The 15,051-nt window shown below is 43.9% G+C and overlaps 2 protein-coding genes across 7 annotated transcripts in view; both read left to right on the top strand.

The window, feature by feature from the left end:
* Positions 1-15,051, top strand: part of LOC147795530 (neuronal cell adhesion molecule-like) — a 39,693-nt gene that overhangs the window by 10,928 nt on the left and 13,714 nt on the right. For 2 of the 6 annotated variants that reach the window (XM_087131697.1, XM_087131696.1), the window contains exons 1-3: positions 7,858-8,195; positions 9,419-9,574; positions 10,994-11,132. In XM_087131697.1, the coding sequence (XP_086987823.1) occupies positions 8,189-8,195; positions 9,419-9,574; positions 10,994-11,132 (302 nt within the window). In that variant the 5' untranslated portion in view covers positions 7,858-8,188. The other 4 variants (XM_087131694.1, XM_087131693.1, XM_087131692.1 and 1 more) reach the window with 4 other exon arrangements.
* On the top strand, positions 6,163-6,891 carry LOC147795532 (uncharacterized). The gene is made up of 2 exons (XM_087131670.1): positions 6,163-6,513; positions 6,694-6,891. The coding sequence occupies exons 1-2, from the start codon at positions 6,163-6,165 to the stop codon at positions 6,889-6,891; spliced, it is 549 nt and encodes a 182-aa protein (XP_086987796.1).

The following is a 15,051-nucleotide window of genomic DNA, read 5'->3' as shown; positions in this document are numbered from 1 at the left end:
GGTACCGCGAACTATTATCAAGATGTATTTTTGCGTTGGGGAGATGTTAATTATATATAACGGGTTTGCCCTTACCCAACGTAGGTTTTTTTCGCAAGTTCTCGGACAAGCACTGAGCATACAGTGCTTATAAATATACGTTGGGTAAGGGCAAACCCGTTATATATAATTAACATCTCCCCAACGCAAAAATACATCTTGATAATAGTTCGCGGTACCCGCTGCTTCATTTGACTCGGACCGGCCAGCCGACCCCGGCAAGCTCGGTGGTCGAGTGGTTAAGACATCTGCACTAGTAAGCAGGAGGTCGTGGGTTCGAGTCCCACCCGAGTAAGCTTGTGAGGTTTTTTTCGCAAGTTCTCGGACAAGCACTGAGCATACAGTGCTTATAAATATACGTTGGGTAAGGGCAAACCCGTTATATATAATTAACATCTCCCCAACGCAAAAATACATCTTGATAATAGTTCGCGGTACCCGCTGCTTCATTTGACTCGGACCGGCCAGCCGACCCCGGCAAGCTCGGTGGTCGAGTGGTTAAGACATCTGCACTAGTAAGCAGGAGGTCGTGGGTTCGAGTCCCACCCGAGTAAGCTTGTGAGGTTTTTTTTCGCAAGTTCTCGGACAAGCACTGAGCATACAGTGCTTATAAATATACGTTGGGTAAGGGCAAACCCGTTATATATAATTAACATCTCCCCAACGCAAAAATACATCTTGATAATAGTTCGCGGTACCCGCTGCTTCATTTGACTCGGACCGGCCAGCCGACCCCGGCAAGCTCGGTGGTCGAGTGGTTAAGACATCTGCACTAGTAAGCAGGAGGTCGTGGGTTCGAGTCCCACCCGAGTAAGCTTGTGAGGTTTTTTTCGCAAGTTCTCGGACAAGCACTGAGCATACAGTGCTTATAAATATACGTTGGGTAAGGGCAAACCCGTTATATATAATTAACATCTCCCCAACGCAAAAATACATCTTGATAATAGTTCGCGGTACCCGCTGCTTCATTTGACTCGGACCGGCCAGCCGACCCCGGCAAGCTCGGTGGTCGAGTGGTTAAGACATCTGCACTAGTAAGCAGGAGGTCGTGGGTTCGAGTCCCACCCGAGTAAGCTTGTGAGGTTTTTTCCGCAAGTTCTCGGACAAGCACTGAGCATACAGTGCTTATAAATATACGTTGGGTAAGGGCAAACCCGTTATATATAATTAACATCTCCCCAACGCAAAAAATACATCTTGATAATTGTCCCAACTATAGTTGGGACTTATGCTATAGTTGGGGCGTAACAGGCCTACGCTCGTACTTTCGTCAGTTGAACTTGGAGTTGGAGACGTACGCCAGGCCCCACTCAGTTATGTCAGTACTACTAAAAGTACTAGTACTGCTAGGCCTAATCTCACCTGCTCAATTTGTTCATGTTTTACCGGAATCTTTCCCCACATCGACTGAGTACATACAAATACGGTACTATGGCATGTACATGTAGGCTACATGTAATCTTTCATATTCATCAAATAGCTGCTGAGTGCTGGCACGGTCACGGTCCGCCTCACGGTCCAGTCCACGTACTATGACATCATTATTACCGTGAAGTACCATAACATACCAGCTGCATGAATAATATCTGCAAGCAGAAGGTACACGTACTACGTAGATAGTCGACTGTGCTCTTCGTAATACACGTACTGTACATGTATGTACATGTACACTGGGTACACGACATTCACGGATGAATACCTACTTTGATTCGATTCTACACACTGTTCAATTCTGTTCACAACTGCCCCAATATTATACAGTAGGGTCATTTCGATTCCTTGATATGTCGACAAAATAGAAGCTGATTAAATAGAGTCGATTCATGTCCGCAAAAAAAGTTTTTAACCCGTTTGTGCTTTTCAAGCGGTGTGTCCTTTGATAAAGCTTAACCTTTCCCTTTCCTCTCATAGAAAGAAATGTAAGAATTGTCTTCCTTGTAACAAAAAAGCGAAAAAGCTCAAAAATTATTGCAGCAACACTTTACATGTTGCCAATGCTGCAATGATTTTTTTCTGAGACATCTTGCAATGCTGAAATGATTTTTTTCTGAGACATGTTTTTTTCAGCAACTTTCGGTGTCCTCTTCTCCGATGTATGAAACCTTTGCTGACAATAGACGTGACATAGCCAAGGCCTTTTTCCAATACTCAACTTTGTCTCCGTCTCAGGCTTCGTCCCCGAAACCAATCCCCGATTGTGGGCCTGAAGTGTTTAAATCAAAATGGATTACGTTAGTTTTTTGCTCTCTTGCTTCTTATATGATGTTTTATGGCACTATTAGACTAATTAGTGCGCGTACAGCTTCAAAGTCAGGTAGTACAAAAAAAGTTGAAGCCTGAGACGGAGCTGAATTGAGTATTGGAAAACTGCCCAAATCAGCTTTGAACACGGGTTCAGATTTTATCTGAGGTTGGTACCAGTAATACCATACGCCAAATGCCACACTTGAAGTCTTGGAACTATATAACAATTTTGAGAACGTGAAAGTGGATATGGTGTACTATTAAGGCCATATTACGCAGTGCGGTGAGCGTTGTTGAGCAGCGCGGTGATATATGGTTAGCAGACTTGTAAAGTGTCGTTCCCGCAGTAATATATATCATTTCCAGCTTGGTTTCCAATATTTTGAGGACCAAAAACTAGTTTTTGCCTTCCTCTTCAAGCGTTTCTGATAAAATGCTCGACGACTAAGGAATAACATTCTGGTCTTTTATAATGAGGGCACTGCGTATTAGTTGGATGAGATTTTAACTTCAATTATAATTATGCGTGCATGCAAATAAATGGTCATATTGTTTATGGGGCAAAAAGCGCGGGGGCGACCAATTGAAAATGTACTGCATGGGCATTTGCTTACAGATTTTCCGCTGCTAAACAACAATGAACCTCGTTCCCATGGGTACAATCTTGCCGCGCCATGTTGGTTCCCACGATGCCTTGCGCGATCTAACCCCTGGTGTTGTAAAATTTAAATATCCCATATTTGGGAGATTTAAATTAGAACTGTGATAAAATTTGTTTGCGCGTAATGCAGATTTATGTATGTGTGGCATGCACGAGGGTAGGAGGGCACGAGAGTGTAGCTTAAAAGAGAAATACGTGTGTGCGATTCACTTTACGTTATGTATATTCATCCTAAATAGCCAGTCAGCGTTATTTTTGTGTTCTATACGACCCGGGGCTAGTGAAGGAACGTGCAAGCAGCCCATGGTGTTGAGCTTACAGAAGCTGACTCCCGCTATTAAGCACTGTCCAGTTCGAAAGTGTTTCGTCACTTCAGTTAAAACGACGCCCACTGCATATGCACCGCACATATAGAGTTAAATACAATGATAGTACTGTACGCTGACTGCCGTTTATACGTGGAACCATGGAACCGGAAGTTAGCACGCAACTTCAGCGATCGCCCAACAGGAGCCTGCAAATCGTGGCGCGCCCACCTTTGTGACGAAGTCACTTACGAAGCGGGTAGAGCCTGAAAGTAAAAGGTCAAGCAGCGAGTTTCCGGAACCTTTCCGCGGTCGGCCTGTGGGAATTTTACGTTGTTCGTCCTATCGCGTACGATAATTTTTTGAATATTGAAATTTCACCTCTGTCTTCCTCCAGTTATATTTAGGAAAAGTCACCTGAAGATGGGTAAAACGAATTTTATTAACGTGCAGCATTCAGGCACACCGGCGTGCGGGACAAGCGCCTGGTGTCCACGAATCAGATTTCCAGCTAGGCGAATAGTTCCACTGCCTTGTGGATGGGTCGGGAGAATCAAAGGCTAAAGGAGTTAACCTCTACAGATAATCCGGAGTGAGCCCCTGAGGCGGTTTGCTGGCATACTTGTCACTTTCCGGCAGCCCCGGCATCCTGCCGTGCACGTTCCCAGCTGTCTTGACCCTGTCTTGCCACTGAACCCGGACGCGACAGGACGAGAGAGTGAGACCGACTTTGCGTAAATCCAACTCACGCGCAAGTCACGACATCAACCCACCCACCCCTTCCACGCCCTATGGCGATGGGCGAGCGGCGAAGCAGTAGGTGCGGATACACACTGGGAGCTGTAGTCGCAAACCTGCACACGGCGGCTCAGGATATCAGGTCGCTCTCTACTGGACCCCGAAGCAGAAGTGGAGTTCGGCAGCCCCCCTGAGTGACCAGGAAGCCCTATTTAGGATCACTCTGCTTGCCTTCCAGCTTGAGGACGGGGCTGGTAAAGGTGCTCTAAAATAGCCTGCCTCACGACAACCTGGCCAGCATACCGCGTCTGGCGGGATCCCTTTCATGTGGTCGAAATCAGAAAGGAAAGAAATTGTTGGTACTCCTTCTAGCATCTTGGAATATCTAAACCAAGGCAGAAAGACCAGAGAAAAGACTTCTCTTGTGACCAGAGACTAGCCCTTTACAAAGTCGACATAGCATCTCTAAGTAAACCCTGCTTTCCAGACAAAGGCCAGCTGACAGAGATTGACGACTATACCCTTTTTTAACTGGACTGAATGAGGTTGTGAAGAGCGACGTACGTGAGGCCCGCGTGGCTTTGCCATCAAAACCCAACATCTGAAGAAACTAGCCAGCATTCCAGAAGGTCTCAGTGACCCCCTTAATAAAATGCAACTCCCCCTGGGCAGGGGAGTAGCGCCACATTTATCAGTGCCCATACGCTCCTACTCCGCGATGACTAATCCCGAAGAAACCAAGGACAAGTTCTACGCAGGACTAGAGACTCTTACTTCTACTGTACCACAGTCAGACTAGCTCATCGTCCTTGGTGACCTCGATGCCCGTATTGGTACAGACCACCAGTCCTGGGACAGAGTCATCGTAAAAACGGAGGGAAATGCAACAGCAACGGCTTCCTCCTGCTTAGGATCTGTGCCAAACACAACACAATCACAATCTGCCACCAACACTATGTTCCGCCTTATAGCCTCAACAAGAGGTCATAGATGCACCCGTTCTAGGCATTGGCATCTCATTGACTACATCATCGCTAGGGCAAAGGACAGGCCAGACGTGCGGGTTACCAAGGCGGCGTGTCGTTTAGACTGTTGGACGGGTTATCATCCCATCATCTTTCTAAAATGAACCTCCACATACAGCCCAAGAAAAGGCCATAGGGGCAGAGAGTTGCCAAGAAATTTGACTTCCCAAAACTGAAATGCAGAAGAGCTCGCGGCACTTCTTGACATTACACTAGCCCTGACTCCCAGCCCAGTTCTGACATCGAAAAAGAGTGGGAATCCTTCGAAACTACAGTCCACTCAGCCGCCCTCCAGGTCCTTGGCCTAGCAACCAGAACTACCAGGACTGGTTCTGCGAAAATGATGTCCAAGCCCAGACGCTGGTGGAAGAAAAATGTCAGTCCCTGCCCACCAGAGTGACCCTGCTTGAACAGCAACGTAGTCTGCCTGCAGCAGGCACAAAACGGTCCCAACCGATCTTCCGTCAATGCGGAATGTCGGCTCAGGAGCAAGGCCGATGAGATCCAAGGCTTTGCTGACTTACACAACACCAAGAGGTTCCACGATGCCCTGAAGTCAATATGGACTACCGTCATTCGGCTTATTACCCCCTGCTTAGTGCAGATGAGAAAACTCTGCTTACTGACAAAAACCAGATCATCGAGAGGTGGGGAGAACATTTCGACAACGTGCTGAATCGGCCGGCGTCCATAAACGACAAAGCCATCGCACGCCTCCCCCAGGTGCCAGTTAGCCCAGACCGTGACATCCCCCCCTTAGTGGAAGAGTAAAGCCTTCAAGCATAATGTCTTCCGGGAAAGCGCCCCAACCCTGACGCCATCCCCACCGAAGTATTCAACTCAGGTGGCCTAGCTCTCCTCGCCCACCACAGTGACCTCTGCCAGTCGATGTTGCAACAGGAACAACTTCCCCAGGATTTCAGAGATGCTTCCATTGTTTACATAGACAAGCGTAAATGGAATCGCCAATTCTATGACAACTACCACGGGATCTCTCTCCTGTCTATCGCCGGCCAGATCCTTGCCCGCGTACTGCTCAACAGTCTCCTGGAGCACCTGGAGCAATTATCCCCAAGAGCCAGTGTGACTTCCGCTTAGGCCGTAGGACCACGGACAAGGTGTTCGCCGCCCGCCAACTCCAGGAGAGAGCATGGAGAAGCAACAAGACCTGTACATCACCTTTGTTGACCTGACCAAAGCCTTCGACAGGGTCAGTAGAGAGGGGCTCTGGAAATCATGGGGAAGTTCGGATGCCCTCACAATTGTCCGCCAATTTCACGACGGCATGATGGCCTGTGTGCTGGACAACGGTGAGGCAACTAACGCTTTGCCTGTGACAAACGGAGTCAAGCAGGGCTGTGTTCGTACCCCTACACTGTTCAGCATGATGTGCTCGGCAATGCTGACTGACGCCTTCAGGGACAGCAACCCAAGCGTCCACATCAAGTACATGTTCGATGACAAGCTGTTCAACCTCAAGAGCCTGCAGGCCGTCACGAGGGTAAAGGAGACTGTGATCAGAGAAGCTTGTATTCGCCGACGACTGCACCCTTAACGCTTCGAGTGCGCACGAGTTGCAATTGGCGATGGACAGCTTCTAAGATCTTTCTGCGACAGTTTTGGTCCTACAATCAGTACAAAGAAGACTGAAGTGATGTTTTAGCCTGCCCCTGGCAACCAGCAACACGAACTGTACATCACAGTGAAGGGACGGAAACTCCAGGCCGCTGACAACTTCTTCAACCTGGGCAGTATTCTTTCTTGCTCCACCAGCGTCGATGCCGAGGTCAGTATAATCGCATCTCCAAAGCAAGCAGCGCCTTTGGGAGACTCAGAAACTCCGGGAGAGGAGAGGAATCACACTTTCCACGAAGATTAAAGTCTACCATACAGTTGTGCTCACCACTCTCCTGTACGGCTGCGAAACCCGTACCCTCTACCGACGGAATGAACGACAGTTAAAGTTGTTCCGGCATCTTCGCTGCCTCCGCAACCTCCTCCACCGCTGGCAGGACAAGATTCCCGACACGGAAGTCTTAAAACAGGCTGGAATCCCTAGTATAATCTGCACGGCACAGATCTGCTGGGCTGGCCATGCATGCACCTGATACCAGCATCCCGAAACAGCTCGTCTACGGGAAGCTGTGAAAAGGAAACCGCTCAGCTGGAGGACAGAAGTTTCAAGGACAGTCCGAAAGTCGCCATCAAAGACGTACGTTTAACATCAGCGTTGAATCCTAGGAAGTCCTCGCCACCAACCGCCTGGCGCAGCCTCATCAGCCAGGGTGCACACTGTAACAGTTAATACCTGAGCTCCACCTGCAGGCATACCACGCACACTTTTCAAATTCTTTTAATTCGCTTTTGGTTGGGTGCCGCTCTGCAGGTATGCTGCACGCAGTTCTTCGTGTATTTTAGGTTTTCGGAAGTGACTAATGGGTAAATGTTTGGCAGGATATTTCTCTTTTGGGTCAGATAATTTTTAGTTAATTTGATGTGTTAATAACTCATGAAAACAAATTGCACATTTCTAAAATTTGTGCACGTTCCTATCCAAGAGTTCCGAAGCGCGCTGTCAGAAGTCAACTCTCAGGCTATCCACCGCGCTGCGTAACGTGGCCTTGATAGTACACCGTAGTGTGTATACGCATGTTGGATGATCAGGTTCCTGGAAAGCGTGACGCACACGCAAGTACAGTAGGCCAGCGTGTTTGTGTCACAATCTGCACAGCAATATGTGACATGCATGTACAATGTACATATGTATTTATATCGGAAAGATTGCGAGAAAGCGTTAGTATCACACGTAGGATAAAGGCCAGTTCCTAGAGTAAGAAATTTCACACTTTTCCCTCCATGTTTGATGGTATTGTTTGTGTAAACCATTCATGATAAAACCGAGCGTAAAGGGCGTGTAGTAAAAAGCCATGCTTTTGTTTATTTTTTAAGTTTAGTGGCAATTTTTTAGCCTAACGTCTGGCCGTTAGGCCAGCCTATATCATGTAGGCCTATGCTATAGCCACTGCCTTCTGTGGCATTGCTTTTAATCACTGAAGTGTGATTGCCGACTCGACTTGGGACAACTCAACTGATGAGACAACTTAACCGTCTTTGCATCATATGAAGAGACAAATCGTCCGTCATAGGCCGCAAAACAAGTCGACTCATCCTCAGGCATGTCAGGTGGGTGTGTGTTGTTGGGTACCGGTCAACTCGGTCCGTACCCAACTCGGTCCCGAGCCAACTTGGCTCCTATGACTGAGAAAATGTGTGTCGGAGATCATTATTATCAACAGACATTAATTATTTCATTGGGTGGTACATACATAGTCAGATATAGTCCCTTCGCCCATTTACCACTTCGCTCACAAGATGCCCAATGACATTGGCAATGTCTGCAGTGTGGTGCGTGATAAAGAATAGCATCTTCGTTGGACCTCAGCTCAGGGTTGAAATAAAATTTCTGTTTGCTGTTTGAAAGAATTGGGGAGAAAGGAAAAGACTTCTGTCTTTGCTTTTCACGTACGGTATCAGATTGAAAAAAAATTGTTATCGATTTCCAGTCTTTTTATATGTCCATGAAATATCAGGAACAGAAAAAAGGAGAAAATACTTGTAACTAAGCCATGTTTAGATCTATGGATACATACGCATGGCAGAACCCATTTTCAAAACTACATGTGTTTGTACACATGTACAAGTACATCCAGGTGGTTCTGCGTACATGTATGTGCTACATGTATTTGTAGATACATTTATACCGGTACACCTGTGGATGCCTTTTGTCCTGTTGCAGTGTACGTGATGCGTTCATCCCTAAGCCAGTTTCTCCACACATTTTTATGCAAATTTGTGGGCTAGAATCTGTTTGTGTTGTTCTGTTCAAAGAGAAATGCTTCCCTCAGATTTTTCAAGGAATTTCTTCCTCTCCACTTCCAGAGAAGACATGTATGTACATGTACTACGTTTCTTGTCCAAAATAAACAGAGCGTCTGAAATACGTGTAAATTAAGTGTAAAAATGAAAGGGGCCTCCATGTACACGTACATGTTGGGGGAAATGTGAGAAATTAAGGGGGAAGTTATCTAAACTTTTCAGGCCATATCACATGAGAAATATTGTGTGGGATTACCAAACAGCTGCTTATATTCCACATATATACATGTACATGTATTTTCACCAGCTCCTCATATCAGCTGCCTGTTAATTTGTTTCACTGTACATTTTCTATGTAGTCCACTTACATGTACATGTACATGTATGTACCGGTACTTGTACAATTTTCTTTGCGGGGACGGGGTAATGTCTAGCAGTCCTTTCGCTTTGTAATTTTTAGAGGTAATTTTTTTGTAACACATTGTGAATTTCAGTCTTGTTTCCATTGCTCATTGTCATGATGTGTTCAGTCAACATGGTGGCATACAAGACTTCCCAGTGGAGGAGAACTCTGTTGCTCATTTGGTGCTGCCTGACTGTTCCACTGATGCCCCGGCCGCATTCAGCTGCTGGTACTGGTATGCTGGTTGCTGAAGGATGGTCTGAGAACACCACCAGCAGAGTTGGTGAGTACAGGAAAGACGCAAGTGATCTGACATACATGTAACTACCAAATACCGGTATATGATGTATATAATTTTTAGCCAGTGATTTTTTAATGGAAATCTGATCCTTCTGAATGCAATGTGACACAACAAAATTGAAATGAAGCTGTTTCTTTCTTTTTTCTGCTAAAGGCTCTTCAGTCAAAATCTAGACTATACATGTAATCCTTTACGGCATGCAGTTTTGTTGCAGTTGTTGAGACAGACTTCACGACTATCAGAAAAGGAAATTCTCATTCCAAGCAAAGAAATCATTGATGCTGTGTTTTGTATTTTCTTCCAAATCCATGGATTGAGACCCGAATTCAGACAAATACTATACAGTGTATGCAAAACAAAAATCACTCTGACTTGACTAACTCATTCCCCAGCCCCCTTCAGTAGAGCAAGTTTGCCAAAAGGATCTGTGAATCTAAAATGAGGTCCTGAGTAGTGGGCCTGCTAAAATTTAAGACCTCTGTCGAAAATTTTAAGCAGCTTTTGTTGAGGTACATGTAGTTTTGTTCTGCATGGTTTGGCTTGTTCGGATTTTTTATCCCCAACCTTTGCGGCTAAGAGTATGTTCAGACTCTTCATTTGAAACTTTAATTAATATGGCTTTATCTTTTAACTTTATCTGAAAGTGATATGACAAATCTGGTGTTACATAGAGAGAATTCAGGGAAAAAGAAATACGGTACCGGGTCTCTGTGGTTGACTCACCTTTGCATTTGTTTATGTCATTCTGCTTACTGGTAATGACATCTGAGAACAGGGCACACGTACCGTACATGTATGTGGATATCAATTACATTGTACATGTACATGTAGGAAGAAATTAATTTTGGTTTTTTCCTTTTTGAAAATACTGATTCAATTTGCAGCTCGACATGTACATGTACATATTATTGTTCACAGGTTGAAAACGGTAGCAAGAGAGGTCAGGTGGCACTCTTTACAATAGTAAATGGCACCTTGTGTGCAGAAAGTGCCCATTGAACTCTTTTGTACCACTTCATACTTTGTTTGCAATGGACATGCATTTGTGTTTTTTTCTCCCTTTGTTCCAGTTCGGATCTTCCCCCCAATTTTTCCCCCCAAACAACTTTTAACTATGCACTGTCAAAGTAGGGTAGGTCAGGAAACAAGAAGCTCAGGAATAGTACATGTATATGTACTTTTGTTTTTTCCTCGTTGCGTTTGTCCCGTGCAAGAACTTTGAATAACAGTGACTTCATGCCAAACCCAGTCAAAACCAATTTACTGCACAGGCATATGACACCTTCGATTTATAAAGAATTGTAACACATGAACAGAAGACTGGTCGTTCCTGTGCCCAGGCTACCACATTTCTTCAGTGCTGTCACTGGAATTGTACAATGTACAACTGGTGTCTTGTAGATCCAATTCCACCGGACCCTGCATCAGGTTTGCACTGCTTCAGCTACGATTTCAGTCAGGTTACGTGTACGTGGATGAGAGGAGGCCAGAATGACAGCGTGACTTCCACCGACATCCTCATGTACAGAGAAACAAATAGGTAACTTTGCAAATTTTTTTACCTGTTGAAGCAGAAGGGTTCATCTAAATACAAAAAACTTGTTTACAACACGATACATGTACATGTACATATATGTATCACGATATATGGGTTGTGACACAATACATATTGCGATACGCAAAATGTGACATGCAACATTAACAAAATGAAAACCAACACAGCTGAATTGAAAAATGTCCTTGCTGTATATTTCCCACATACATTTGCATGTACCTGTACTCGAGCTAAGTAGACTCAAAGATGCGCATGGAGATTTTCATTGAGTTTGTTATTATATGTCCAGAGCTAATAGCTCCGTGGTACATGTATGTGAAACAGAAGTTTCAGCATTAAAGTGAGTCACATACATGTAAGCACAGACCTGAGTATATTGTGATTTCAAGATCAGTGTACATGTACCCGGTAACAATGAGATGTGCTGCCTAAAATGACACCACAGTTTTGCTTACGTGTGTTAAAAATCGGATTCGCATGAAAACCAACAAGCCATCAGAGTAGCCCTTTAAAATAGCAACACATGTGAAAATGAGTTGTATTGGGACTCACATGTGTGTTTCAAGGCTTGCACATGTACATGTACATGTATTTAAAAATACCGGTAACGGCATTGCGTGTACGAGTACCTTACAAGTATCCTTTTAATTTTGGATAGTTTTGATGGCTCAAATAACTTCCTAGCACAGTGTGCCTCAGTGTTATTAAATATGTTAAAGTACCGGTACAGAAAATGAATAAGGATAACTATTCAACACAGGATTTAAGGGCAGGCCAGGGTAGAGGCTTTGACACTTGGACAGAGTGGGACATCTTCTTTCCGGATGCTTTTGTGGAATTATGGTTCATGGCGACTCTGAACAGGGAGTTGTGGGGAAGAACTTGCCACAGGAAATCAAACCTTGGTGATCTGCCAGTTCCAAATAAAACAGCAGGGCAGCATAGCCAGCCTGTGGTCCAGAGTTTACACAGGTGCATGCACATGTATTCACCGGTCTTTTTGCAGAAGACCTCCTGAATTATCCGAAATCGGCCACACTGCTTCAAGCCAAGATTTGTTTTTTACATGTACCTGTATGTACAATGTACATGTAACTTTCACTGGTCATCAAGGCTCATGCAGATTAATAGTGGCTGGATCTGCACTGTACATACATACATGTACATGTGTCTAGTTCTCAAAGTTTTGTGAAATCCTCCCAAATCTTCTGGTGAATTTTTAAAGGTCTTAGAGGAGATATTAAAGGGTTAATTCATGTTGTGTTCCACACATTGCGGAACACAAGAAGAACAACACACTACTAGTTCTTGTCAATAAAACAGTCAGAAAGGACTCCCATGGTACTTTGTATATTTTGGTTCCTTTTTTGTTCTTTTAGAATTAAATATATACCTCATATTGGTCTTCAATTTATCTCAGTTATTGTTGTTAATGTGTTGTTGACACCTAGCATAATTTTTGGAAAATGAACCACCCAGTGTACAAATGTATAAGACACAGTATGCAAAATTGGCAAATTAAGGTTTAAAATCATCATACATGTACAAGCTTACATGTATGCGTATACATGTAAGTCACGCCACAGTGCTGATGATCCAGCCATGAAGCAACAGTACAGTGCGTCAGTGGTTATGTACAGTCCTAATAAATGTAAGAAAAGTATGAACGAATGTCGCCCCCAAAAAGTCATTTTATATTGTCAAATTTAATATTTATTGTGGGCTGGATGATTTTCCTGTGTGCGTGGGCCGTGCGTCAGCTCTTGCCTGTTTTTCCCCAAAGCGGCCAGTAAAAATTATGCGGTCAGGGAAATGCATGAACAATAAAATCTTGTCAACTCCAAGTCAAGTAAATCTAAAGATTGTTTTCATCTTGTAGACCGAATATTTCTTGCCAAAAGAATAGGCTTCTTTGTAAAGGAAAAAACCTCTGTAACTGTCCACAACATGACATCTGGTTATCTCAAAGTTTTTGTGACGCCAATCAAAAAACACTGCCAAATTGCTTCAAAAATGAAAAATCTGCCACGAAACCTTGGTTTGAGTCATCACATTGGAACTGCTCGTGTTTCATGCATGCATGTTGCATGCGGCACATGCACTGCACACACCACTGCGACCACGACAAACCCAGTTTTCAGGCTGGCCTGAATGCTGCCGCAGACCCTTTTGTGGACAGTCCAATCACTGACACTTTCCAAGAACCACGTGACCACAGGAAGTGTTGTCAGCAGAAAGCCCAAGTGAAAAACCCCAAAATTCTGTGGCATGTCAAGCTGAACACGATCGGCGAAAAGACGGAAGATGTGCCACACAAAGGCACACCACTGAAGCGATTGGTTTTCTTTTAATGGTAGAAAGAATTCTTTAGACAACAACAATAAAAAAAATCTTTGTAAAATTATTATTTGTCTGCCAAAAAAGTACACCATGAGAATGAATAAAAAGTGGGGAAATAATCACCAAAAATGTTGCCACAGTAGAGCATGTCAAGTTTAGGATAACGTACACATTTCATGTATGTGTTTCATGACTCCGTGACTCGGGGAATTTTGTTAATAACTCAAAATCCGGACAACTCAAATTTTTGTTTATTTTCCAAGATTCAAGTTAGTAGATGTAAATGGCAATCAATGAAAACTTGAGTACCACCAGCACGTGGTACGCATTGCCCGGCCACGGTTTTTGTGACTGATTTTATCCTTCAAAGTTTGCCGTGCCGTCTGCAGGCCTTGCTCAAACTTTTTTTCCTTGCTAGTCCACTGGGCTAGTTCAATGGATATTTTACTAGCCCGTTTTAGAGTTTTACTAGCTTGTTTATAAAAAAAATGTTTATGTTATCAGCTTACCAATGCAGAATTTGTCATTTCGGAAAATAAAAGGCTCATGGTATAAATAAATAAATAAAGAGGCATGTATGTCAGTAAAAGTCACTGGAGTCACTGGTCACGGAGCCAGGATCAAAATCATCTCTTTGCTCCATTTTTCCTATCGTTTGGGTTGCTAACATTTGGCAAAAAATGCTACTACTTTTTGCTTACTTTCCGACCTTCGAACATGCGCGGTGAACGAGAGAAAACTTTTTTCAATCAGAAGAGGGTGCTGTTTGGCTTTGTGTTTACTTTGTACCAAATGCTTTCAAGGACTCCTGCAATGCCCAGTAAAGCTAGCTATTGTCGGAAAAAATTGTTAAGGGCCACCGCAAAATACTTCTGGTTTCCGTTTACCCACCGACCCTTACTTTTTTGCACGACCCTAACATTTTTATCAGCAAGTTAGAAAACCAATTTACAAAATTAAACAAAATAGAAATTAATGCTGATGTCTTTTCTGTCTTTACAAAATATCTTTCAACAACCCTCTCTCATGTTAAAACGCTTGTTTTTATATATTTTCCTACTTAATTTGCAATTTTTGAAAAGAAACTTCTGTCATTTTCACGAGTTCCACTCATGTTTTGCTGTCGCAGTAGTGAAATTTTGTGTGCAAAGCTCAATGCATGAAAGTAAAGCTGTGCTGGTTCCTACCACGCTGTGGCCATGCAAAAGAACACGAGATCGAAATGTGCTAACCAGTCTTTACGTCCCAGTCAGGAGTCGATCAAAACTACATCAGTGTCGCATGTAGCCATACAGCTGCAGGTCGAAAAAAACATCGATGTTGCAAGAGGATTTCTTCAAGTTAATTCACAGAACTTGGTTTCTTGGTTATGTATTTCTTTTCTGTGTTTATGAGTTCCTGCCACATGGTTTATCGCCTGTCTGGATGCATCATGTATGCTTACCACGCGATACACCGACATTGCTGGCTAGTTTGCCATCGTGATTACCTGACTAACTGTGTGTGATTGTCCATAATTCTTGTGATCTGTCAACTGCAGAAATTTTACTTATATCAAGACATG

This window comes from Acanthaster planci, unplaced genomic scaffold, assembly GCF_054643075.1.
Source record: "Acanthaster planci isolate LZ-2023a unplaced genomic scaffold, COTS_SCS Contig8, whole genome shotgun sequence".
Taxonomy (NCBI): Eukaryota; Metazoa; Echinodermata; class Asteroidea; order Valvatida; family Acanthasteridae; genus Acanthaster; species Acanthaster planci.
Note: the sequence above shows the minus strand (reverse complement) of the source record. Positions and strands in the feature narration are given on the sequence as shown.

What these genes read in the sequence shown, in the direction of transcription:
- LOC147795532 (XM_087131670.1), top strand. Translation starts at nt 6,163, where the DNA reads ATGGAGAAGCAACAAGACCTGTACATCACCTTTGTTGACCTGACCAAA. An exon ending in GCCTGCAGGCCGTCACGAGG is followed by an intron (nt 6,514 to 6,693) that starts GTAAAGGAGACT and finishes CCTGGCAACCAG; the next exon opens with CAACACGAACTGTACATCAC.